This window comes from Balaenoptera physalus (assembly GCF_965194825.1).
Source record: "Balaenoptera physalus genome assembly, chromosome: 14".
Classification (NCBI taxonomy): domain Eukaryota; kingdom Metazoa; phylum Chordata; class Mammalia; order Artiodactyla; family Balaenopteridae; genus Balaenoptera; species Balaenoptera physalus.
Genome location: NC_138893.1, coordinates 72,326,985 through 72,352,866, shown reverse-complemented (window position 1 = coordinate 72,352,866; position 25,882 = coordinate 72,326,985). Strand labels below are relative to the sequence as shown.

Below are 25,882 nucleotides of genomic sequence, written 5' to 3'. Positions count from 1 at the left end.
CCTCAGCCCCTCCCTCAGACGTCACCTACGACCTGGTCGCCGCAGACCTGCTCCATGCCTTGCTGGCAGGCAGTGGGGCACCTTGTGTCCTGAAGGTGCAGAGCCTCTTTGTGTTAGATGAAAACAGCTACCCACTACAACAGGATTTCTCCCTCCTGGATTTTTATCCTGACGACATGAAGCACGGGTCCCATGCCCTTCTCTAAGACCAGAGGAAGAAATTGCAGGCACTTCAAGGAAGAGCACTGAAATGATTTGTCTTTTGAAATGAATGACAGGGCTTTTGCTCGGGGTTTTAAAATAAGTATATTTTATAAAGAGAGTTGTGTTAAAGGTATTAATTAAAACTCTTTTTTCCCTGAGAAAATTCTGTGAGGTTTTTTGTTTGTTTTTCGGTCTTTCCCTTTTTTTAAAAAATAAATTTATTTATTTATTTATTTATTTATTTATTTATTTATTTAGACTGTGTTGGGTCTTCGTTTCTGTGCGAGGGCTTTCTCTAGTTGTGGCAAGCGGGGGCCACTCTTCATCGCGGTGCGCGGGCCTCTCACTATCGTGGCCTCTCTTGTTGCGGAGCACAGGCTCCAGACACGCAGGCTCAGTAGTTGTGGCTCACGGGCCTAGCTGCTCCGCGGCATGTGGGATCCTCCCAGACCAGGGCTCGAACCCGTGTCCCCTGCATTGGCAGGCGGACTCCCAACCACTGCGCCACCAGGGAAGCCCATCCCTTTTTTGCTTCTAGAAAAATGATCTAGCAATGAAGGCAACATGCAGCAGTTCATTAGGATTAAAGGCTCTCTCCATTTAGTCCCTGCTCCATTCCAGGCACTCTCCTAAGTACTAGGACGCGGACCTGAGGCATTTCCTCAGGAATTGCTTTTCCGCTATGGTCACAAACTCTAAGTGCTTTCCTTACTCCTACGTTAATAAACCATAGACATGACATGATTTCCTTGATTATAACTATACATGACTATGGATTAGTTCATAATAAGCCTACGTTTAGACAAGTTCCAGACGAGCATGTCTTTCGATAAAGAGGCATTGAAAATGCAGGAAACATGGTCATGTTTCAACTCTTTATCAGGGGAGGCAGAGAGTCACATTGTTCATTTCTAGGATTTGAGTGCCTCACTGAATTTACTTGCCAGCAGACACTTTGCAGTTGGTTCTCTCATTACGACTGTAGCAGCAGCTCGTAGAGAAGGGTAGTCACCAGTGAGGAAGTAGGGAGCGGTACTTAACCTGGAAGTTTGGAGGATTACTAGATTAATCATACTGCTTGAACATAACTAAATTCAGGATAAAATGAACAAGTTTATTTTACTAGGTGTGTTTTTAAAAATTCTTTTGGTTCATTGAAATTGTTTTCTCTAATTCAGGCTTTTTTTGTTTTTAACTTGGCTTCCCTAAAAATGAACCTCAGGAGTTTTGTGATTCTCCCCAAAACCATATACAAAAATGACTGTATGAGAGTGCACACACACAAAAGTACCTTTTTCTGTGGAGAAGGGTCTGTAGTTTCCAACAAAACCTTTTTATATAGTATATGACAATTTCTTGTCATGGGAGATCAAGCTCCTGCCTGATCTCTTCCACTCCACAACTCCCTCCAAATGGTAACTCCTCTCTCCATTCTGGTATCTCTGATTCACTTCACTCCGTGCTCAGATAAGCTTAGATAGCAGGTCAGCAAATTGTCTGCATAATCAGATACTAGACAAGCTAAGGAATTGTCCTTATTTGCATATGTGTATAGTATAATGTATGCAGCACTGTGATCATACTGTCTGGAAGAATCTTACCAAAATGGTGTAGTGATTCCCCTGGGTGGGAAATCCTAGTTTTACTTTATTCTTTATTTTTACTTGATGGAATTACTAGGAAAATGTCCCTAACTTCTAAAGAATATAAATTCCCTATATTAAAAAGATCACTTCACTGGGAATTCCCTGGCAGTCCAGTGGTTAAGACTCTGTACTTCCACTGCAGGGGGCATGGGTTCGATCCCTGGTCAGGGAACTAAGATCCCACAACCCGTGCAGTGTGGCCAAAAAATAAATAAAAAAATAAAAAGATCACTTCCCAAATATAGAAAAAAAAATACATTCATGTAACCAATACCCCAATTAGGATTTAGAACATTTCCATCACTATTCTCATCTCCACCTCCAGTTAGTCCCCTGCCACTCATGACAGGAAACCACTGTTCTGATTTCAATTACCGTAGGTTAGTGTGACCTGTTCTTGGACTTCATATAAATGAAATCATATAGCTTATATTCCTTGGTGACTTGCTTTTTTCACACAACATTTTTGAGATTAACCCAAGTTTTTATGTGACTCAATAGTTCATTCTTTTTATTGCCGAGGAATACACCAATTTTATGAATATATTACATTATCCATTTTCCTATGAAAGGTCATTTTCAGTTTTTGGCTGTTATGAATACCTATAGATGTTTGGCTATAAGCATCTTTTTACAAGTCTTCCTGTGGATGTATGTTTTCATTTTGAAGCTGGGGGGGTGTGGTAGATGCCTATTGAGATTGCTGGTTTATGGGATAGGTGTATATTTAACTATAAGAAACTGTCAGTGCACAGTTTCCAAGACTGCACAGTTTTACACACCAGTCATGTATGAGGACTCCTGTTTTACATCCTTGCCAACAATTGGGGGTGCCAATCATTTTCATTTTAGCCATTCTAACGGGTATAAAGTGGTTAAAAAAATCAGGTTAGTGGCTATTTTGGTGGGAGGGGGGGAGGTAGTCTTTGGGAGCGGGCACAAGGGAAGATTCTGGGAGGGCTGGTTTACCAGTTAGCAGTTGCCTCGCAGCTCTGAGGTAGGAGATAGGCCCCAGACTGAGCAGCTGCAGCTGATCTGCTGACATTTTGAGATGGGATACCAGCGGGAGCAGTGGACCCTGATTGGGGGCGTTCTTGTGGATTTCCTGGCCTGACACATGCTCAGAGAATGCCCTCAGTTTAGGGGAAGGACAAGAGGGAGAAGATGCCAGCTGGAATCCATCTTGGCTGAGCGATGTGCCCCACACCAGGACCAAATATGGAGACGATTGGCCAAAAACAAAACCCGGAAAACTGACCCTATATAAGCAACCTAAGTTGCCCCTATTGCGTGCAACTCACTCTGAGCCCGACCTCGTGCTCCCCCAAACGTATTTTGTTTTTCCCACACATACATTGCCTCTTCCACACGTATTTTGCTTCTAATAAAAGCTTTTATCTTTTTCACAGTCTTGGTCTCTTTGCTAAATTCTTCAAAGAAGAACTGAGGTCCTTTTTCCAGCTTTTCACCTCCGGAATCAGCTCCAAATTCGTCCTTCCTCTGCAGACGGAATTCCCTTAAGCGTCTCTCCTTCGCAGTGAGTAGGATGCTAAACAGTAGAGGGCGCTAGAGATATGTTGAGGGAGGCAGGCGCTTTTCTTGCTGTTCCAGTAGCTGCGCATCAGTCCCGATTTGAGTGCGAGGACACCGACCGGGTGGCGCTCTGCTCCGGCCACATTCCCTGGACGCCGCCGGTCCCTCCACCAGCTTGCGGCCGGCCTGGCCCGTCAGTCATGTTCCCATAGCCCTCCTGACAAGGAGGCCACCAGCTCCAGCCCCCTATCCAGTCTGCACCGGTGCGCCACCCACCTATTGTCTACTCCCTGCGTTTGTCCTATCAGATTTGTCAATCAGCAAACCGGTAAAAACATACTATCAAAAACAAAGGGCAGATAGAAATCAAATCTGGTCACTTGCTGCATTATACTTCATCAGTGGAGATGAGCAGATAATTTATACAGACAGGAGTGAAAGAAAGGAAAGAGGAAAGAATGAAGGGAGGGAGGGAGGGAAGAGGGGGAAAAGGGAGGATGAAATGTGGAGAAATGCACAGCCTCACTAGCAACCAAAGGTGCACAAACAGAAGCGGCTGTATCCAATAGGCACTTAAAAGTCCTTTGAAGGATCCCAGGCTGTGGGGCTGTTTTGGCACGACACCGTCGCTTTTTTGAGGTTTCTCTGGCTATATGTGATAACGACACCATTTTTAGACATCCGGAGTCTGATTCAAATTCCAGCTTCACCACTTCCTAGTTCTGGGGCCTGAGGGATGGCATCTCCTCCCTGATGTGCACTTTCCTCACTTCTAAGTGTGGGGCAGTTTCTCCTGGACTGCTGTGGAGTTTAACAAGCTGATGATGTGCAATGACCTAGCACAGTTCCTCAGAGCTAGTGCCTTTCTCCCCACCTTGACAGTCATTCCACTCTGAGAAACACACCTCTGAAATTGAGAGGGGAAGAGTGATCTGAGCAAATAATTCCATACTTAAAAATTAGGGTAAAAAACCCCATAAAAAGTAGATATTCCAATCTGTCTTCATAAGGGCATATTAAATTCAATTAAGAAATATATCCATTTTGTTGAAAGAGCCGGCCTTATGGAATGTAATCAGCAAACTACTTGATCCTTTTTTTCCCCAGTCATCCATTCAAACCTGCTTGGCAGGTAGCTTCTCCCTGCCATTTGGATAAAATCTAGGGCAAGTCCCGTGACTGTTTTGAGCACTCTTATGTAACGATAAATTTTTCCTATTACTTCTACTTGCGAAAACAGGTTATGTTCAGCACTTGAAATGTCCAGTCATGCAGTGGTCCAAACCTCCAACTTCATTTATTTTTTTATTTTTATTTTAAAATTTTTATTGGTGTATAGTTGCTTTACAATGTTGTGTTAGTTTCTACTGTACAGCAAAGTGAATCAGCTATACATATACATATATCCCCTCTTTTTTTGGATTTCCTTCCCATTTAGGTCACCACAGAGCATTAAGTAGAGTTCCCTGTGCTATACAGTAGGTTCTCATTAGTTATCTCCAGCTTCATTTAAAGTTTACACCTCCCACTCACTCCTGCACTGACCTGGACTCATGCCTATAGCCGGCCACAGCAGAAGATCGGCTTGGAGCACTGTTTTCCTATTTCTCCAATTTGTGCTCCCACTCCTCCTTTCCCAACTTGCTAACAGGGATTTCTGATCATCCATGCAGGGGCAGGGAGGGGGTATGGGAAGGCCACCTAAGGGGCAGGAGAGGTTCTAACATGACCAGTTATGAGCTAGAGTACTCACGTGGGTTCTTCAAGAGCCTCCTTTCTCTGCAGGTTCCTGTGACTCAGGTTTGCCCCAGAGTGTGGGTTGGCACACAGCCCCCTCCCTATCCCCTTTAAAGGTCTTATTACATTTTTTGGAAATGGAAGTCTGGAAATTATGCTTCCCAACACTTATGAAACAGGGTTCCAGGATGAGTTTACCAAATGTGAGACACTCAGGTGAAGCTAGAAAGTGGAAAGAAGGTAAAAAATCATCCTTTTCTCCCTTTGACTGTGACATTTATGACAGCAGGATGCTCAAGGCTCTTGCAGTAATTTGAGCAAAGAATTTGTGCAAATTCCACCCAGTCATCACTATGGGATACCAAATAGGCAGCAATGGCTTTGAGACCTGGCAGCAGCTACGAGGCAGGGAGGTCTCCTCCTCAGGGAGTGCACCTGCACAGCCAAGCACAGGGCCTGGCGTTCCCCATTTCCAGGGAACATCAGTATGGTGCACTGATGTTATCACCCCTATCCTTAACCCCCCATGTAGCTGTATCCATTGCTATGGTGCTTTGCAGTTCCTCTCACAAAAAGGTGTAGTTTACCTCCCTGCCCCTTGATTTTGAACTTGGACAAATGACTTACTTCAGCCAATGGGATATTAGGTGACACAACACAAGCAGAGGGTAGAAAGTGTTTGCCCTTCTTCTGCCTTCCCCATGAGAAGAGCTTTCCCTGGGTAGCTGCTGCCCCTTCAGCTGGAGCTCAGAATGAACAAACATGGAGCAGGCCTGGATGAGAACCCAAGCCTGGCCAGACCCACAGCTTGGAAGTGAGTTGCCTAACCTAGATCAGCCCACACTCAGCTGACACATAGATGTGTGAGAAATAAATGCTCATTTTAGTATAACACTGAGATGTTGAGATTGTTTGTTATGCACCATTATTCCAAAAATAGCCAACTGATACAAGCAACTTTTCTCCTTTTAGCTTCATCAGCCTCCCAAGAAGGCTGTGTAACTTGTGTCATCAAATTCCCTGTATAAAATCACTCTTTGCTAAGAATTCTTTTTCTGGGAGAAGAATTCTGAGAAAATAATTATTTTTCTGCTTGAGTCAGAGTTATGTTCATTGCTGAGAACAACTAGAAAGCCTGAATAAAATACAGAAAACTTCTTTGCTGAAGAGCTGCCAAGTCGACAAGCATTTGATGGGCCATGATCTCAGAAGAAGGAAAACACAAGGAGATTAGCTGACGTTCTGTGAACCACTTTTCCCTTCAGGAAACTTGCTGATTCTAGTTAAGAGGCTGAGCATTTGGACAGAGGGCCATGGCTAAGAGGCAGAAAAGGCAGCAGAGACTCTGGAGCTGGAGAGACAAGACACTGGAGATTTGGGTTGCCAAGGCAGCTGAGACTGGAGGGGCCAAGGTGTCAGATAAAAGGGAGACACAGAGAAGAAATTCTAGGGAATTCCATGGTGGTCCAGTGGTTAGGACTTGGCACTTTCACTGCGGTGGCCCAGGTTCATTCCCCATTCTGGGAACTAAGATCCTGGAAGGTGTGCTGCGTGGTCAAAAAAAAAAAAAAAAAAAAAGAATGAAAGAAAAGAAAAAGAAGTTCTGAAATGTGAATAACATTTTAAAGCTGTTGAAAGAAAAGGAAATGTCAACCTAGAATTCTATATTCACAAAAGTTTTTGGTGGATTTCTTAGGATTTTCTATATACAAAACCATGTCATCTGCAAATAAATATAGTTTTACTTCTTCCTTCATGATCTGGATGCCTTTTATTTCCTTTTCTTGTCCAGTTACCCAGCCACTGCAATTTGGCAAGAGATAAAGACGGCATAAAGATTGGAAAGGAAGAAGTAAAGCTATCATTCACAGAGGCCATGACTATATACAAAGAAAGTACAAAGAATCTACAAACTATTACAAGTGACTTTAGCAAGGCCACTCACTAGGTACAAAGTCAACATACAAAAATCAATAGAATCTCTATATACTGGAAACAAACAAATATAAAACACCTAAGAATAAATCCAAGAAAAGAGGTGCAAAAACACGTTCCTGAAAACCACAAAACATGTTTAAGGAAATTTGCAAAAGACTTAAAGAAATAGAGGATACACCATGTTAATGGGTTGAAGATTCAACGTTGTAAAGATACCAGATGGCCACCAAACTGATCTATATACTCCATGAAGAATCCAACCAAATTCTAGCACTTTTTTGGTGTGGAAATTGAGAAGCTGGTTCTAAATGTTTTATGGAAATCCAAGGGCTTCATTGTGCTGGGTCACCTTGTGGACAGTATCGAGATAGCCCAGGCTGGCTGTCATCTCTGGTCTATGGGAGGCACTTGTGTATTTTTTACCCTGACTGCATCTGTGGACGGGGGCCAATCCAATATATCACCCCCACCTCCCCATCAGAGCAGAGAGCCTGCCTGTCTCTTGCCATTGAGATTTTTCCACCGTGAGTAGGCCATACCCGTCCATTCTGTCCTGCAAAGGGAAAACTTACCAACTTTTCCAAGTGGCCCTGGAAAGGTCACTGACAGGCATGAACCTCCCCTTGAAATGTGGAGGTGGTTGGCACCTATGGTTTCATGACCCCAGGTGAAAGGGGAACAGTTCCATTTTAGTAGCTGGCTATACAAACACACAGGGAATGCCTATTATGTGTGTGCCACAACACTATTAGAAATTACTGGAGTGTGGACTACGTTAAAAATGGACCCGTGAAATAAGTGAGGAAAAGCAAACACAAGGTATTCTGTGCGTATGGACCACTGCCAGCAAAGCTTGTATTTGTGCATTGACAGACATTGGAGGTGAAGTCAAAGAGGCACAAACCGATGGCAACATTCACTAATTGCTTTTGCAGAAGTTGCTTCACTGCCTAAGAAAAGAGAAGATTCTGTTTTAAGTGTTGTTCTAATTACACAGTAAGGAGGCTTGAATCTGCAAGTTTAGTAGCATTTGGGTGAAAATACAAACTGCCTGATAAGTAACAGTGACAAGCACAAGGGCTGCCGGTGACCTTGAGTACATCTTCACGGGTAGTTGAGGGAACTTCCATCTTAATGAAGTTTACACCGACACCTACCACAACACAATAATCATAATGGAATTGCTAGGTTTACGGGAAAAGCTTCAGCCCTATGGGCTATGCTTTGGCCACGTGCTTTCACCATTTCATGCCCAAAGTGAGAGCCCCAGGAGCGGACGCCCAGAACCTGTCCACCACTTGGTACCTGGGCGGGCTGCTTTCTCCTGCAGGTGTGAAGCGAGTGAGTCGCGATCCCCAGGAGCCTTTTCTCCCAAGCCGTGCTGCCCAGGCATCCTGGGGACTGTTCCACACCTACATGCCAATCCAGTTTCTCAGACTGTGCTATTTATTGTGGACCAACTGAAATAAACGCTTTGGGCAGTTCATTTTCTCCGCCAGGCAGAAGGCAGAGAAACCACAGAGGAAGAAAGTGGAGGCTGAGCATCAACACATCATCAGTTTTCCAAGTTTCCCTGGCACTCCACACAACGTGCACAGCTATGCTTTCACTCTAGAGAGTATTTCTTCCCAATGCCTGAGATTCCGGTCCAATTCGAGACTGCGACGACCAGGAGCCAGGATTCCAAGCACAGGCAGCCCCACGGGTAAAGAAGGATGGAATGAGTCGGGAGGGCCTCACATGCTGGTGAGATGTAGCCCAGCGGCCACACCACTGCCCTGACCGGGGCTCTCTTGTCACCTCTTCTCTCCTGCACATCGGCACTCGTGATCCCCCGGCTCGGGCTGGTCCTGCAGCCCAGTGAGAATGCTGGATGCAGCGTCCAGGCCTGTGGCTGTCAGGCATGGCTGTGGGGAGATAGGGCTCCTGGAGCAGACCCGAGGTCCCTGCCCGGGTCAGGGCTCAGTGGTGCGGCAAAGCGCGTGCCAGCGCCTGACCAGCTCCTTGGGTTTGCTAAGCATCTCGTTCCAGTGCTCCAGCTCTTTGCCGCGGGTGTACATGTAGGGGCCCACCACCACCCGGCCCAGCTCGCTGCTCCCTGTGGGGGGGCGGGGCGGGAGAACACTGTCATTCTCTGGAGCCCAGAAGCCACACGACCTCAGCCATCCCCAGTGCCTTCCCTCTCTCTCTCACTCCTCCCCTCGAAGGAAGTAGCCAGCCCCCTCCCTCTTTAACAGCCTCCAAAGAGGTCTTGACTTTGATCTGGAGCGACAGCTGGCAGGGGAAGGGAGCCCAGGTGGAGAGTCTGCCCTTCCGTTGGGGCACCCACTCTGCCCCCAACCTCCCAGTGGACCATCAAACCTGCCTCACGTCAAAGAGCCAAGGAGGAAGGGGCCCCTCCAGAAGGGAGCCCTCTTCCATCAGCCCACTTGAGTATTCAGGGGGAGTATCCAACAATGATTTTCACCCACCAACTACCACAGTGGAGAAGGGGCTTAAGCTCTGGCCCATGAGACCAGCTGGCCCGACAGCTCTGCCTCAGTGACAGTGGACACTGGGGTGGGGGGCAGTATGGGAGAGCAGCCTGGGATAACTCCACCCTCTCATCCACACTGAACCTTACCTAGGACCCTCAAGACTTGTACAGAAGTCATGAGGCGACACAAGGGCACATAAAGACCCACGGCACCAGGTCATTGGGCTGGTGGCAGGTAGCTGTGCCGTCTCCCAAACTCTCTGGTGATTTGCCCCAGGAGGCGGTAGCAGAGGCCATCCTTTAACCTCTTTCTAGGGTGCTATGGACAATCAAACCAGAGTAAAGCTGGGTGTGAATCCCAGCTCTCTCACTAGCAAGCTCCGTGTTCTTGGGCAAATATCTCAGTCTCTCTGAGCGCTAGCTTCCTTAGGCGGAGGACAGAAACCATACAGCTCCCTCCAAAGGGTCCGTGCTTTCTGAATGCACAGCAGCTCCTCCTCGCCCATTGCCCCCACGGCCTGAGGGTAAGGGAGCAGCCTTACTGTCCCCTTCGGCCCTCTGCAGCACTGTCAGGCTGAGGCTCGCCGTGTCCAGCTCGGCAGGGTCGGCCTTGAAGCTGAAGGTCTCGCTGTACACAGGGTTGGCGGAGCCCAGCACAGCCGAAGTCTTCTTGCACTTGACAAACTTGTTGTGGTTCATCAGAGACACCTTGACAAGGACACCTGGGGGGCAGTGCAGACCACGGGCTAGGAGGGGCGGGCAGGGGCCCAGCCTCCAGCCTGTGGGAGGTCCGGCTGGGAGGGCACACGCCCCGCCTGGGCGCCAGGACCCCATTACTCACAGCTGCTGCAGCCAAAGGGCGTTACAAGAGGAAACGGGGTTGATTAGTGTACTGCCTGCAGCCGAGAAAATGCTCGGCTCCCTTCCTCTTCTCTCTGTCTCCTGAACGCACCCACGGCTCGGCTGGCCTTTGTTCCTGGAACCTGGCACCACACTCCCATCCCTCCCCACGGGGGGGCGGGGGTCCTGCCTGCTGGGTGCTCAGGCCTCTTGGGGCCCCTAAACACCTTCTCGTTCAGAGGCCAAGTTTTTTGGCGGAGAGGCTGAGATGGGTTTTGGATCCGCAGTGGAGGGTTGAATGCCAGCTTGCTTACAGTGAGCCAGAGGCAGAGACGCATGGGGGCAGACAACCACCCACTGGGTGGCTGGGGGGCTCACAGTGGGGCAGGACATGCGGGGTGAGCCCGAGCAGGGCTCCTGTGCCCCCAGCTCCCGGGCTCCAGTTGAGTGACCAGCTCTGCACGCAGGGGTGCCCCCGCCACCCCCAGCTCCCGGGGCTGGGGGGCACAGGGCCTCGTCCTGGAGGAACTGGAACCTTCGCAGAAGGGCAGGGGCGGAGTCAGGCAGCGCAGGCAAGGAGCCAAGACACCGCCTTGGGAAAAGTGAAGGGCAAACTTGGTCTCAGGTGTCTTAGGGGTCTTGATGGAGGCCAAGGAGATGCAGCCCCGGGATTCACATAAGGAAGCAGCTTCTCACGCCACAGCCGTGCAGAGCGGGAGGGTGTGGCTCGGGAGGCAGTGATGCTCCTGGCAGCATATTCGAGCAGAAGCTGGACGGTGGGGGTGAGGGTCCTAAGCTCACAGGGTGGGCCCTGCCCCAGGGCGAAGGCTTACTGACAAAGCTCGTGTCCTCCTGGAGTCGGAGGCCCTTGGCTCGAAGCACGATCACCGTGAGGCGGTTCAGGAAGTCGTTGTAGGTGAGGCAGAACTGGAGGTCGCCAAACTTGGAGGGAGGCTGGAGAGGCCGAGAGGAAAGCACCCCTGTCACCCTGGTAGGTCCTGGAGGCCCCCATGCCCTCCTCCGTCCTCCCGGCAGGCAGGCCCTGGGTACTCCGTGACATAGCCACACTCCCTCCTGGAAGCCCACCCACCATTTTACAGATGGGGAAACGGAGGTCTGGGGAGTTGAAGGGGCACGCTGAAGATCACAGAGTAGTAAGGACCAGAGCTGAGGATTCAAACCCAGGTCTCGGGGATTCCAAGGCCTATTCTGAGCCACCCGGACCCTCACTGGGGGTTGGGGGAAGAGTAGGTAGTTTCCTTGGCTGGTCCATTTGGGGTGTCATCTTTCACAGCTGTCTGATCTGGATGGGAATCCAAACGTGGATTTTTCAGGATGCTCCAGGTAATCTGATCTCCAGGGCAAAAGAGGCTGAGGCACCCTTCCCTGCCCAGGCTCCACACACCCTCCTTGTCCCACGCAGCTCCGGCCCGGGCCCAGCATGCTGAGTCACACTTGTAGGGGTGGTGGGCAGTATGCTGAGGGCTGACACTGGCTAGCAGGTGCTGGGCCACACCTGCTGGCTGTCCACGGTAGTCTGACACATGGTGGCATATGTCTGGTGACCCTGACCTTTACCTCCAGGCTCTCAGCCTCCAGGTCTCTCCAGATGATGCGCCGGCAGTCGCCCGCCAGGGTCTCCTTCTTCAGGGGGAACAGCACCTGGCCCAGGAGCTGGTGCTTCCTCTGCCTGTCCACGTGGTACACCGAGAACCTCAGCACCCTCTGGGTGACACTCTTGCTGGACACCTGAGGGAGATGAGGGCCTGGCTGGGCTCAGGTGTGGGGTCAGGGGATGGGATGGCGTGGTATGTTCTGGACACAGGATCCTTCCATGAGGGGTGTCTCAACCAGGGACCTGTGCACCCCAAACCCAGGCATCCTCAGGGGACCCTTTGCTGCCGTTGGGCCAGTATCCCGGGGAGGTGGCAGGGTGTGCCAGAGCCTTGCCACGCAGAGTGTGCTCCAAGGACCAGCAGCACACACCACCCCCTGGACCTCAGAAGTGCAGGACCTTAGGCTCCACCCAGACCCATGAAGCAGAATCTACATTTAACAGGGCATCCAATGATTTACCTACACATAAAAGTGTAAGAAGCTCCCGCACTGGAGCCCAGGGAACCCGCCTGTCTCTGCTATCTGAGTTGGGCACCTGAACAGTCCTCTCCCTGAGACTCAGTCTCCTCACCTGTAAAATGGGATAATGTTTCTTACTCTCTGGGTTATAAAACCATGAATGGCAGATGGTTAATTAATATTGATTTTCTTCTCTTCTTTTCCTTCCCCTTCCCCCATAAACCACAGAGAGGCCAGGAGCAAGTTGGTGCAGGGATAGGGCAGGGAAGTGATGGGTGTTAACTATGCAAGCATGACGTGTGGCTGATCCAAGCCTCCCCACCTTGGATCTGGATGTCCTAAGAGGAGCAGGTTCACCTGTGAATTCTCACAGCCTCGGCACCAGCAGGACAGCCAGGGGCTGGGCCCCATGCCACCCCTCTTCTCAGTGCTCTGCCCCGGAAGAAGCAGGAATCACACTCTTCCCAGATGCAGACTGGCCTATCCTTACCTTGCCAGCCAGCCTGCTGCCCTGCTCTTAAAAATTTGTCCAGGGCCTCTCGGCAGCTCTTGATTGCTGGCTTCCCATAAGGGCCCCAGTCACCTGCTGAGGCTCCCAGGCCGCCGTGAGCTTGGCTCAGTGCCCCGGCAGCCTCAGCACCTCCAGACCCTGAGCTCATCCGCCCACCATGCTGCAAAGGCACCACCTGTCGCAAGATGGCTCTCAGGTCCTGCTCTGGCTTCTGACGGGACGGGTGAGTTCCTGCCCCCACCCCAAGGGGCCTGGGGGGGTCTCCCCCTCCGCCTTCCATGGACAACCTTGCCAGAGAGCTCCTCGTGTTCCAGGGCTTTGGGGTGCCTCCCCGAGCCCCATGGGCCAGGGCCTGGCATTCAGTGGGTGTTCCAAGAATATGTTTCTGTTTCTCACCTCCAGGCAACCTGGACAGGAGGAGCCCAGCCCTCTGCCCCCTCATCCCTCAAGTCTCTCATCTCCCCCACCATTCAAGGGTGAGGGCTCTTGTACACCCTGACCTGGCAGGAGGGGTAAAGCAGAGCCTGTGGCACAGGGGTCCTGGGGGCTGCAGGGCCCTGGTTAGCACGGAAGGCTGGGGCTCTCCTGCACAATGTCTGTCCTTCCCAGGAGGGAGAGGGTCCCAGACCCTGCCCGCTCCGGAGGTCATACCTGAAAGATGAAGTGCTCGTCAAACTGTGGGCTGGTTGTTCTGCATTTGGTCTTGGACTGTAGGAAGCGCCGCTCATCCGGTAGCAGGTGGAGCTTCACCAGGGGGCTACAGGTCTCTGAGGGGGCTTGCAGCCGCTGTGCCTTGATCAGGCCCACCAGCAGTCGCTCGGCCTCCTGCTGATATTCCACAGAGAACCACAGCCACCCCAGGCAGCCCTCAGGGAAGTGGGTCTCACTTTTGTCCTCCGGGATCTTGTAGAGCGCTGGATTGATGGTCTCCACCACGCATGCGTCTCCTACAACACAGAGGCTGGGAGGACTGGCAGGCCAGGGGAAGGCAGGGGCATCGGGGGCAGCAAGCTCTGGGCTCCACTGCCACACCTCTCCTGGCCCAGCCCTTTGTGGCTGAGCTTTGACCAGGCACTTCACTGGCCTCTCCTGACCACGTTCGCCCCGCTCTTGTCTCCAGACTGAACACAGCCCCTCTCTCTAGTGCAGCTCCCCCAAGAGGCCTTCTCACCACTAAGGCATTCTACATCCAGGCCTGCTCCTCCCTGGGGCTCCTAGCAGAGGCCACAATACTCATTCAACCCTTGCCCCCATGACTAACCCCCACCCCCAGAGGTCAGGGCCTGCAGGGCGGGGCGCAGTTCCCAGCATCTGGCCTGGCCCCTTTCCGTGGTGTCCAGAGGGTGTCTCAGTAATATAGTGTTGTCCCTTTTCATCCTCTTTAAATTAGAAGGGCCTAGCTGATTACTGGGTGGTTCCTGGGGAGGTCTTCAGAGCAAAGAGGTAGGCAGAAAGCTGTGTGCCCAGCTTCCACCATGCTGCCTTCTGGATTGGCCAACCCATCATCCTGAAGCAGGACACAGCACAGGTTCTGCACCCAGGAACACTGGGGTTACAATTCCAGATCTGTTGCTTACTGCCTCTGTGACCTTGGGCAAGGCACTGTTAACCTCCGGAGCCTCAGTTTATTAATGTGTAAAATGGGGTGATAATCCCTCCCCCAGCCCCAGAGTTATGGTCTAACTCCAAAATGGCACATGAAGCCATATCTGGCCCAGGCTGGGGTGCAGCAGGCATTTGGTAAACCCAAGCACCTGGAAAGAGTGGTCACTGGGCAATTCTGGCATCCCCAGGCCCATCCAGGCTCTTTTTCTGGAGCCAGGCCCATGAAACCAGATGGGTCCGCCCTGGCCTGAGCATACCATGACCCCTGGGCAGGCCCTGGTGGGCACACTCACCAAGATTGCTGCCGGTGGCATGGGGCAGGAGCTCCAGGGCTGGGCAGGGGTCCTGTGGGGCCTGGGCCCACTCTCTGCTGCTCAGGGGCACCCAGTCTTGGCTTTGGAGGGAAGGGGGCACCACGAATGGTACACCTGGTAACCTGTCCAGAGGCAGGGAGATGACACGTAGGTGGCTATTGAACGGTGTGGCCTCAGAGCGCTCAGCCCAGAGGGGTTAAGTGCCAGGCGCTGGAGGAGAAAAAGCCAGCAGGAGCCAGGAGGAGGCAACAGCACCATTTTCTGGGCCCACACCAGGGCACACACACCCATACACACACACACACACACACACACACACACACACACACACAGAGCCAGAGGCAACACCTTCATCTGCCCACAGCAGTGTTGAGTTGGAGAAGGAGCAGAGCTTCCGGAGTAGGCCTGCCTGGGCTTGAATGCCTGTTCTGCCACTTCCTAGTTGTGCTATCTGGACCCGTTACTTATGTCCACTGAGCCTCACTTTCCTTAGCTGGAAAACGGGCTTCATAACACCTGCCTCATAGCTGTGGTGAGAATTCTGGGGTTTCTTTGTGATAGCTCCCGGCCTGCTGACAGCACAGAGGAGGCCCTCCATAAACAGACCTTTCCTTCCCCACGCCGCTCCAGGGGAAACGCCACAGGGAGGGCCCGAAGCAAGAGCAGGAGCTCCCTTGGCCCCAAGGCCCCAATCCTGCCTCACCTGCTTGCCTGGGTCCTGGCATCCGGTGGGCAGAGCTTGTGTCCCTGTGTGCTGGAGGCAGCCGTGGCCCCTGACAGCTCCTCATAGGTGAACGTGGCGCAAAGCCTCTTCCAGAGACACCAGCTCACCCCCATCAACAGCAGCAGTAGCAGCAGTCCCCCAAGGATGCCCCCAATCACCAGGACCACCTGCTCTGGGGGCAGACACCACCAGGATGTGATGCCTGGGGAAGGCCACTCCCCTTCACACCACTGGCAGGTTGGGGACAGAATTTGAGCAGCAAGCCCACCCCCCTGGGTTGGACCCCAGGAATAACACAGAAGCAGGTTTAAGGTATCTGCTGGGGAGGGGTGCTGCTGGCTGGGCTCTGCTGGGTCTCAAGGAAAAACCATTTCCCTTACGGTCCTAGTGCCCTGGGCAGAGCTTTCTGGTTTCCCTTGGAAAGCAGCTGGCCTGGGACTTGGGATTCTGGGTGAAATGAACCATTTCCTTGTGCTTCTGCATAGAAATTAACCCTTCTCTCATCAGAACCTCCATCTTCCCTGGACTCCTGTTCGGGCTTGAGGGTGAGCTGGGCACCCTGCACTTAAGGAAAGCAGGGGAAGGGAGGACGCCCTGGGTGGCACTCAGAGCCCTATCCTTTGGGTCCTGGAACCTGCTGAGAGGCTGGACTCTTGCTTGAATTCTGTAACTTTCTCTAAAAACCGCTCCCACCGCTCAGCCCTCTCTCACAGCAAGCCCACTTAGCGGAGTCGGTGGGAGGCGGTGGAGGGGATGTGGATGAGGATGGGAGCAGCGAGTGTGAGAAACCAAAACACAGGCACTCTGCTACCGGCACCTGCACCCCACACTTGCCCGGACCTGGGAGGCTTCAGTCTGAGCCGGCTGAGAGAGCTCGGACCCTCGATCCTGCGCTAAGCAAGCAAGGTCCCTCCTTCGGGTCACGCGCGGGCGCGGGGCTTCCCAGGCTCTGGGGTCAGGACCCGGTTGGGTGGTGAGAAGGAAAGACACCCACACCTCCTGACCCGCAGCTAGCTACGAGGAGCGGGCCTTACGCTCCATCCCCGCACCCCGCTAGGAGCGGGAGGCAAGGCAGGGCTGCGACCCAGCAGAGGCCCGCAGGGTGAGGGAAAGTGCTGCAAAGGGTGGCTGAGGGGCCGGGGCGCAGAGCGCGGCGCCGGGGTAGCGGGTGAGGAGGCGAGGGCACTTACCCTCCATGGGTCTGCTCTGGCCGGCCGTTGGGGCGCGGGCCCGGGGCTCGGTCTCGCCAGTCTCCGCGCCTCCCGCCGCCACCGCTGCAGCCGCGCGGGTTTTTAAAGCGCCGAGCGGGCCGTCGGGCGGACGCGGGGGGCAGTACCTCGTTGCGCTCCGGTCAGCGAAGAACGGCGGGGGCAGGGACCCAGCTCCCGGAGGCCGCGGCTCCGCCCCTGCCTGGCCCTGGTCGTGGCCCTGGAAGGGCGCAGAGCCGACCATGCGCTCCCGGAACCGAAGGGCTCCCCGCGGGGCGGGGCGCCCGGGGCTCCCCGCGGCTGAGGCGCGAGGGCCAGGCTTCCCGGGGGCAGAGCTAAAGCCTTCTCCGCCCGCGTCTGGTAGACGGCTCCGCACCTGGCTCTTCACCCCTGGCGGCCTTGGCACGCGCTGTGCCCGTCTAGGAATGCGCCTCCACCTTCCGCAGATCCTCTGCAGACTGATGCCCAGCTCCGACCCCTGCTCCCGGGAGCTTTCGCGGATTCCAGGGCTGAGTCTCCGCGCCCTGTCCGGCCCCGGCGCTGCGGTCTGACCGCGGGGGCGCGCAGGGCAGCGCCCAGGTTTACAAGTTGGCCGCCTCAATAGACACAGACAGCAACGAGGCGTTGGAGAGAGCAGATTCCTCGGCTCAGTTGGGTTAATAATAGTACTCCCTCTAGGGTTAACGTATCTAATGTATTCAGATCCGTGACTGGCTCAAGGCTGGGGGAGCGCGGCGCGTGCCAGCCTCTATTGTGATTATATGACCGAGGGCGGTTTCGCCTAGGCCTCCTCCCTACTCTGCACCCACAGTAACCTTTTTTTTTGGCCCAGCCGTGAGGCTTTCGGGATCTTAGTTCCGCGACCAGGGATCCAACACGTGTCACCTGCAGTGGAAGCGAGGAGTCCTAACCACCCACTGTCACTATTTCTATAGTGATTACTGTCAGACCGCAGGGGCTACGCCAATGGAGGCTGGTGAACGCAGCCTTGACGGAGAGGCTGGAGTAAAGGCTCTCCTGGTCCGCAGCCCGCTCTCACCCAGCGTGCAACCCCGCAGAGGATGAGCACTCTCCCGGGGCCCGCACGGCGTCCCGGCGGGGAGCTCTTGTGGGAGCGTCTCAGACTTCAAAGCATCTGTAAGAGCGGAAGGAAAGGAAGATATTTGTGGGCGGAGGGAGGGTCGGTCTTGTTGTTTCACGGTCTTGAAGGTTGTGTCCAAAGACAGAGCCTGAGCCTGGGCCTTGCTCCCAAGTCACACCTGTGCCTATGAAGGGAAGGAGGACGCGGGGTGGACAAGGTGAAGAGCCCGCCGGTCTGTCAGTGTGCCTTAGGCCCCGCCCTGCCTGAGCCCTAAATGACCTGAGGTGGGATGGGTGGTGAAGAGGGATCCCTCTCCCTTCAGGGGGAGGGGTTTGTCTGGGAGCCTTTGGTCGCTAGAGTGCAGAGGAAGTGTGGTCAGTCTTTTTCAGGATCTAGATGGGCGTGGGGTGGTGAGAAGATGGGGCCCCGAAAGTGTCCCGGAGGAGTGGGACCTCTCATTCCACTCCACCCCCTCACCCTGCTAGGTGGAGGCAGGGCATTTCCCCCACTGCCCTTTCCGCTCCCTCCGCGACCAGTATTATTGGCTGGAGTGTCTGGAAGACCTGAGGCCCTGACCTCTGCTTTCACCAGGCTGGAGGTGGGGGCGGTGTCTCAGGAAATGGGGCCTTAGTGGCCCCAAACCTCCCCATCTTTCCCCTCAGGTCTGAACTGGATGTCTGTGTTAGTTTCCTGTTGCTGCTGTAACAAATAATCACAAATTTAGTGGTTAAAAAACACAAATATATTACCTTACAGTTCTGGAGGACAGAAGACTAAAATGGGCCTGCAGGGCTGCTTCCCTTCCAGAGTCTGGGGAAAATCCATTTCCTGACCTTTCCCAGCTTCTAGAAGCTGCCTTCATCTTCAAAGCCAGCAGCAGCACTTTCTAATCTCTCTGACTTCCTGTCATCTACATATCTACTTTTTCTGCCTTTCTTTCTTTTTTAAAAAATTTTATTGGAGTATAGTTGATTTACAATGTTGTGTTAGTTTCAGGTGTACCACAAAGTGATTCAGTTATACATGTACATATATTAATTCTTTTTCAGATTCTTTTCCCATATTGGTTATTACAGAATATTAAGTAGAGTTCACTGTGCCATACAGTAGGTCCTTGTTGGTTATCTATGTTATATATAATAGTGTGTGTATTTTAATCCCAAGCTCCTAATTTATCCCTCCCACCCACATTTGCCCTTTGTTAACCATAAGTTTGTTTTCAAAATCTGTGAGTCTGTTTCTGTTTTGTAAATAAGTATTTATATCATTTTTCAAAAATTAGATTCCACATATGAGTGGTATCATATCATATTTGTCTTTCTCTGCCTGACTTACTTAGTATGATAATCTCTAGATCTATCCATGTTGTTGCAAATGGCATTATTTTGTTCTTTTTATGGCTGAGTAATATTCCATTGTATATATGTACCACATCTTCTTTATCCATTCATCTGTCAATGGACATTTAGGTTGCTTCCATGTCTTGGCCATTGTAAATAGTGCTGCAATGAACATAGGGGTGCATGTATCTTTTCGAATTATGGTTTTCTCCAGATATATGCCCAGGAGTGGGATTGCTAGATCATATGGTAGTTCTATTTTTAGTTTTTTAAGGAACCTCCATACTATTCTCCATAATAGCTGTACCAATTTACATTCCCACCAACAATGTAGGAGGGTTCCCTTTTCTCCACACTCTCTCCAGCATTTATTGTTTGTAAACTTTTTGATGATGGCCATTCTGACCGGTGTAAGGTTGTACCTCGTAGTTTTGATTTGCATTTCTCTAATAATTAGTGATGTTGAGCATTTTTTCATGTGCTTTTTGACCATCTGTATGTCTTCTTTGGAGAAATGTCTATTTAGATATTCTGCTCATTTTTTTATTGGGTTGTTTATTTATTTATTTTTTTGACATAGAGCTGCATGAGCTGTTTGCATATTTTGGAGATTAAACCCTCATTGGTTAGTTTGTTTGCAAATATTTTCTCCCATTCTGTGGGTTGTCTTTTTGTTTTGTTTATGGTTTCCTTTGCTGTGCAAAAGCTTTAGAGTTTAATTAGGTCCCATTTGTTTATTTTTGTTTTTATTTTCATTACTCTAGGAGGTGGATCCACAAAGATATTGCTGCAATTAACATCAAAGAGTGTTCTGCCTGTGTTTTCCTCTAAGACTTTTATAGTGTCCAGCCTTACATTTAAGTCCTTGATCCATTCTGAGTTTATTTTTGTGTATGGTGTTAGAGAGTGTTCTAATTTCATTCTTTTACATGTACCTGTCCAGTTTTCCCAGCATCACTTATTGAAGAGGCTGTCTTTTCTCCATTGTATATTCTTGCCTCCTTTGTCACAGACTAATTGACCAAAGGTGCTGTCCCCCTCTTTCTTTCTTTTTTTTGGCCTCACTGCATGGCTTGCAGGATCTTAGTTCCCCAACCAAGGATCGCACCTGCACCCCCTGCAGTGGAAGCGTGGAGTCTTAACCACTGGACCACCAGGGAAGTCCCCTTCTTTCTTATAAGAACCTTTGTGATTACATGGGGCCCACCCACATAATTCAGGATAATCTCTCCATCTCAAGATCCTTTTTTTTTTTTAAATTGGGGTACAGTTGTTTTACAATGTAGTGTTAATTTCTACTGTACAGCGAAGTGGAGTTCCCTGTGCTATACAAGCAGGTTCTCATTAGTTATCTATTTTATATATATTAGTGTATATATGTCAATCCCATCCCCCTTTCCCCCCTTGGTGTCCATACGTTTGTTCTCTACGTCTGTGTCTCTATTTTTGCCTTGCAAACAGGTTCATCTGTACCATTTTTCTAGATTCCACATATATGCATTAATATACGATATTTGTTTTTCTCTTTCTGACTTACTTCACTCTGTATGACAGTCTCTAGGTCCATCCATGTCTCTACAAATGACCCACTTTCGTTCCTTTTTACGGCTGAGTAATATTCCATTGTATATATGTACCACATCTTCTTTATCCATTCGTCTGTCGATGGACATTTAGGTTGCTTCCATGTCCCGGCTATTGTAAATAGTGCTGCAATGATCATTGGGGTGCATGTGTCTTTTTGAATCATGGTTTTCTCTGGGTATATGCCCAGTAGTGGGATTGCTGGGTCATATGGTAATTAATTACCATATGGTTTTTAATTAATTAATTAATTTTTGGCTGCATTGTGTCTTCATTGCTGCGTGTGGGCTTTCTTTAGTTGTGGCGAGCGGGGGCTACTCTTCATTGCAGTGTGCAGGCTTCTCATTGTGGTGGCTTCTCTTGTTGCGGAGCATGGTCTCTAGGTGTGCGGGCTTCAGTAGTTGTGATTCTCGGGCTCTAGAGTGCAGGTTCAGTAGTTGTGACACAAGGGCTTAGTTGCTCCGCAGCATGTGGGATCTTCCCGGACCAGGGCTTGAACCCATGTCCCCTGCATTGGCAGGCGGATTCTTAACCACTGCGCCACCAGGGAAGCCCCCATCATTGTAGTTTTGATTTGCATTTCTCTAATAATTAGTGATGTTGCATCTCAAGATGCTTAACTTAATCATATTTACAAAGTCCTTTTTGCCTTGTAAAGTAACCTATTCCCAGGTTCCAGGAACTAGGGAGTGGACATCTTTGGAGCTATTGTTGTGCTGAGCACAGAGTCTGGGCAGCCCTCTGGGAGAGATGGTTTATATTCTCCTTCTTCCTGCTGCCTGGAGCTCTCAGCTTGCTCCTAAGCTGGGGCCAGGCAGCTAGCAAGGCCCATGTGCCCCCCAGATGGTAATCCTCCAGCCACCATGACCCCTCATTACCACAGCATACCCCTCCCCCCCTTGACTCGCGACTGTCCTGTCTGCCTGACCACTCCTCCCTGATGGGCATTACACTCATTAATACCCAGCCACTTCCACAGCTGGGCCTGAGCTGCCCTGGGGCCCTTCTGGGGAAGTGGGTACTCCTGGAAAAGGCAATGCCTGTGGCCAGTCAGGAAGTGCCAGGCCCAGAGCTGCCCATCCTCCCCCAGCCCTGCGCTGTGCCTTCCCAGGGCTCCATCTTCCTCCCTGGCCTCCTTCCCTCACCACTCACACCCAAGCAGTCACCAAGTCCTGCCTCTTCCTCCTCCATCCATCTCCATCACCATCAAGAACTTTGCCCAGGTCTTCATCATGCCTCACCTCATCAACTTTCTGTCTGCAGTTTAGATTCGATCCTATACCCCTGCCCCAGCTTATTTCTTCCAGGCTCCTCTCCCCATTCTCACCCACCTGGACACCCCATATCCCCCCGTCCCTCTGCAATGCTCAGGGCCCAGACTGGTGGAACTACTTCTGGCAGCTCTGCCAATGCACCAGGTGCCTTTTCATTATGCTGCCCTCTCCCTGCCTGAGATATCCAGGGGCCCCCTCTCCTTCTTCACTGCTCATCCTTCAAGATGAAACTCTAGTATCTCCTCCTCCTCCATGAAGCCCTTCATCACCCCTTCCTTGTCCTCACTGGACCTGGAGCTACCATGTTGCTTTATAGGAGTCTGTGTCTGTGACTGTTACCCCAGCTCACTCTCCCTGGCAGACCAGAACCTCCATGAAGGCAGAGGGCCATGTCTTATTTATCTCAGCGTTCCCAATATCCACCTCCCGGCCAAGGCTGTGCTGAATGGTGGATGAAGAGCTTGTGCCCTCAGGCTGAGCTGCTTCCTGGCTTCTGCCACCATTGTCCATGTATCACACATCTTGGGCTTACCCTTCCAGGTCTGATAGGAGCTCCTTGACCTAGCCCTGGAGACCAGCTGCTGGGGCTTACACTTACTTTGCTAGCTCTGTCTGCGTGCACCTTACATGTCCAGCCAGCCCACTGAGTTTTGAGTCTTTCTTCTTCCACTGGAAAATGAGAGCAGATGGCAGGAGGGAAATCCACCTTTCTTTTTGCTCCTTATGTTCTGGTTATCATGATGCAGGCTTTTTTTTTTTTTTAATATTTATTTATTTAGGCTGCTCCAGGTCTTAGGTTGCGGCATGTGGGATCTTTGTTGTGGCATGTGGGATCTTTACTTGTGGCATGTGTACTTCTTAGTTGTGGCATGCATGCAGGATCTAGTTCCCTGACCAGGGATCGAGCCCAGGCCCCCTGCATTGGGAGTGCAGAGTCTTACCCACTGGACCACCAGGGAAGTCCCATGATGCAGGCTTGATGTACATGATCCCATTGAGCCCTGCCTTGTGTCAACCTGCCCTGCCTTGTGTCAAACTGTCCTGTCAACCTGTCCAGGGACCACCTTTTCAGATGAAGAAACCAAATCAAAGAGGTTCCATGGCCCACCCAGTAAGTGGTGGAGCTGGACCTGACACCTGGCCTTCTCATTCCTTCCTCCCCACTGACCCACTGAAGAGCCCATGCAAGGCCCCTGGGCACCCTTTCCTGTGGAGATGACCATGAACAAGGCCAACAGCCAGAGGCACTGTGGTCAGTCTCCCTCTGTCCACTGTCCTGTGGAGGCTCTGAGAGCAGGCTGGCCTGGAGCCTACTCCGCAGAAAAGAATGGGCTCTGAGTCTGGCTGCAGCCCTGGCCCTGCTTCCTGTTTTCAGATCTGGCTCCTTACTGGGTCTCTGGGAGCTAGGAAATCTGGAAACAGCAGCAGACAATGTTTCTGTTTTCCATGGCCAAAAGGAAGTCATATTTCCACTGGAAAAAGCATTTCCAAGGAGGGTTGCAGGAAGTCCAAGTGTTTAAAAGCCTGCAAATGTCTGCAGGTGATTAATAATTCAGTGCAATGGATGATTCACGCAAAAGGCCACTTTCAATTAACCTTAAGAATCAGCCCTGTCTAAGGAAGTGTCATCTGTCATCACTTAGGAACAGAGAGGCCAGAGCAGGATAAAGGCCATGCTGAGAAACATGTGGAAGACTGTGTTTCTGACATTTATGTCAATTCCAGCCCAGTCACCCCAGGTCCCTCTTTGTGAGATGGGGAAGGGTTTCCCCCACCAGCTTCATCTCTTTTCTCTGGTTTTATTAGGGTGGCCTCAGCCTGAATTTCCCATAACCCCTTCTTCTGAGCATCTGTCCTTGTCAGGTCAGAAGTCCCCTCCTTCTCCCCTACTCCACCATGCTGGCTCCAAATGTGTGCCATCCTATGGACGACCACCCAGGGTCCCAGGGTGGAGCCCAGAGCCCACGGCTCACTCCTGCCTCCCAGGGATGTTCTCTGCTCCCCTGCCCAGTTCTCCCTGTTCCCTGCTTGGCAGCCTTTTTCCTCTCCTGGCAACAGCATCCTGCCTTTTCTTTCTCGAGAACTACTCTCTCCTCTCCTTGTCCATGTAGTAGCTGATAGAAGGCGACCTCTTCCCTTTCCCCGCATCACCAGCTTGCCTCTTTTCTGGAGCTTTGCACGTGACCCAGACCACAGGGATAGGTTCAGGGTTGGGTCATGACCTAATCAGAATCAATCCTGGAATTTTTGTGGGATCACTCCCTTTATTGGTGGGAGTTGTTGAGCTGAAGGAAGTAAGTCTGGGGATGCTGGGAGCACCCGTGTGGAGGAGTGTGTGTGAGACAAGAGCTCAGAGCAGCGTGGGAGGCCTGACGAAGCTGTCTTGCTCTTGGTCCTGCTGTGCCGGCAGCCATTTATCCCGGGTGGTCCAATAAATTACCTTTTTTTTTTTTTTTTTCTTAAGCCAGTATGAGTTGATTTCTGATATTTGCAACTAAGACTCTTAATTAATTGTTAGCCAAGGCAGGAAATGAATGGGAGGTGGGGACAGCAAGCTCTGTGAGGCTCTTATTCCCATTTTACTCAGGTGGAAAGTGAGGGACACTGAGGTGAAGAGGCTAGGGAGTGGCTGGCCAGGTTTGATTAGCTGTTCTGGCTCCGGGTCCCTTGACCACCAAGGCTGCCCCTCAGAGCAGAAGTCAGGGATCAATGCAAGGCTTGCCCTTTCTGAATTGTCACCTCTGACCAAGCAGCTGTCCCAAGGATTGTTGGCCACTGGGGTATAGGGTCTTATCAACCAGGGCCATTTGTGACAAACAACAGTTAATTTACTACTTAGCCTTCAACACCCACCCCAACCCTTCCTCCAGCTTCTCCGATTCTCACAGTGGAACCCAGATTTTGTTAGGGGCAGCAGTGTGCTTGGCCCCCAGGGATGCATCTGGAGGGTCTGAGCCATTCCTGACACCCACATCTCCCTTTGCTACATTCTGACTTGGCCAGCCCTCTTTGCAGCTAGGGGTGGCCATAGGATTGTGTTTTAGCCAGTGAGATACATGAAGACATCTTCCAGGGGGCTGCTGGGAAAAATTTTTTTTTATTTTGATATTTCAAGATGTTAAATTGACATTTTGGCTGAGATACTAAGAAGTTAGCAATCAGACTCCAAAGAGTGGGGGTAGACTATAATGTAGATTTTCAAAGGCAGCTGAGAACCAGCTGGATGACTGGCCCATAGTGGGAAAGAAAAGGCTGGGAGAGTGGAGGAGAGAGAGGACTTGGGAGATGCCTTTGGGGAAGGCTGGGCTGTGATGTGGGACCCTCGGCAAGCGGGACAGGGGGGAAGCTACACCCTCCCCTCAAGCCCAGGGAGCTTCGGCTTCAACAGGACCACTCTGAGAGCTTGCTTTGGGAGGAAATGAACTGGCGGTTGATGTGCACAGGCAATTGTGGCTTCTGGCTTAAGAGGGTGGAGAGAGAGCCAGAGGCCCGAGCAATCTGCTGCTGTGTTGGGAAGTAGCTGCCCTCCCTCTAATGAAGGTCAAAGAGCTGTGGATCTCGGGGACTAGATGTGCCACTTGTGGTGGGAATGTGTGTCTGAGTGTGCCAGGGAATTACCACTGACTTGCTCCTGGGGCTTGTCAGGACGTGGGCTGTGTGCATAATTCCCATGATCGGATGTGGGCCACATGAACGAAAGAGCTGGGGTGCCTGCCCAGAGAGCTGATGGGGCTGCAGCAGAAGGAAGTAGGAGGTAAACTTTCTAGGGGAAAGTTTAAACTTTCTAGGGG

At 51.2% G+C, this 25,882-nt stretch overlaps 3 protein-coding genes across 29 annotated transcripts in view; 2 read left to right on the top strand and 1 right to left on the bottom strand.

The window, feature by feature from the left end:
• SHLD2 (shieldin complex subunit 2) overlaps positions 1 to 7,738 on the top strand; it is a 102,509-nt gene extending 94,771 nt beyond the window's left edge. For 24 of the 26 annotated variants that reach the window (XM_082424215.1, XM_082424207.1, XM_082424214.1 and 21 more), the window contains one exon: positions 7 to 367. In XM_082424215.1, coding sequence (XP_082280341.1) covers positions 7 to 206 — 200 coding nt within the window. In that variant the 3' untranslated portion in view covers positions 207 to 367. Of the gene's footprint in view, positions 1 to 6; positions 368 to 3,259 lie in introns of those variants that run through there. The other 2 variants (XR_014253250.1, XM_082424210.1) reach the window with 2 other exon arrangements.
• GPRIN2 (G protein regulated inducer of neurite outgrowth 2) overlaps positions 1 to 25,882 on the top strand; it is a 100,237-nt gene that overhangs the window by 43,615 nt on the left and 30,740 nt on the right. The window lies entirely within an intron of this gene.
• SYT15B (synaptotagmin 15B) lies at positions 8,828 to 25,811 on the bottom strand. 2 transcript variants are annotated; one of them, XM_082424236.1, is made up of 8 exons: positions 16,795 to 25,811; positions 15,584 to 15,776; positions 14,856 to 15,002; positions 13,613 to 13,931; positions 11,953 to 12,123; positions 11,208 to 11,328; positions 10,077 to 10,256; positions 8,828 to 9,156 (listed from the first exon to the last, which is right to left on the bottom strand). In XM_082424236.1, exons 1-8 carry the CDS (start codon positions 17,054 to 17,056, stop codon positions 9,014 to 9,016), a joined length of 1,536 nt encoding a protein of 511 aa, XP_082280362.1. In that variant the 5' UTR covers positions 17,057 to 25,811; the 3' UTR covers positions 8,828 to 9,013. The 2 variants fall into 2 exon arrangements, with proteins under 2 accessions (XP_082280362.1, XP_082280361.1); XM_082424235.1 differs by having other exon boundaries at positions 13,613 to 13,908; positions 14,860 to 15,002; positions 16,795 to 25,810.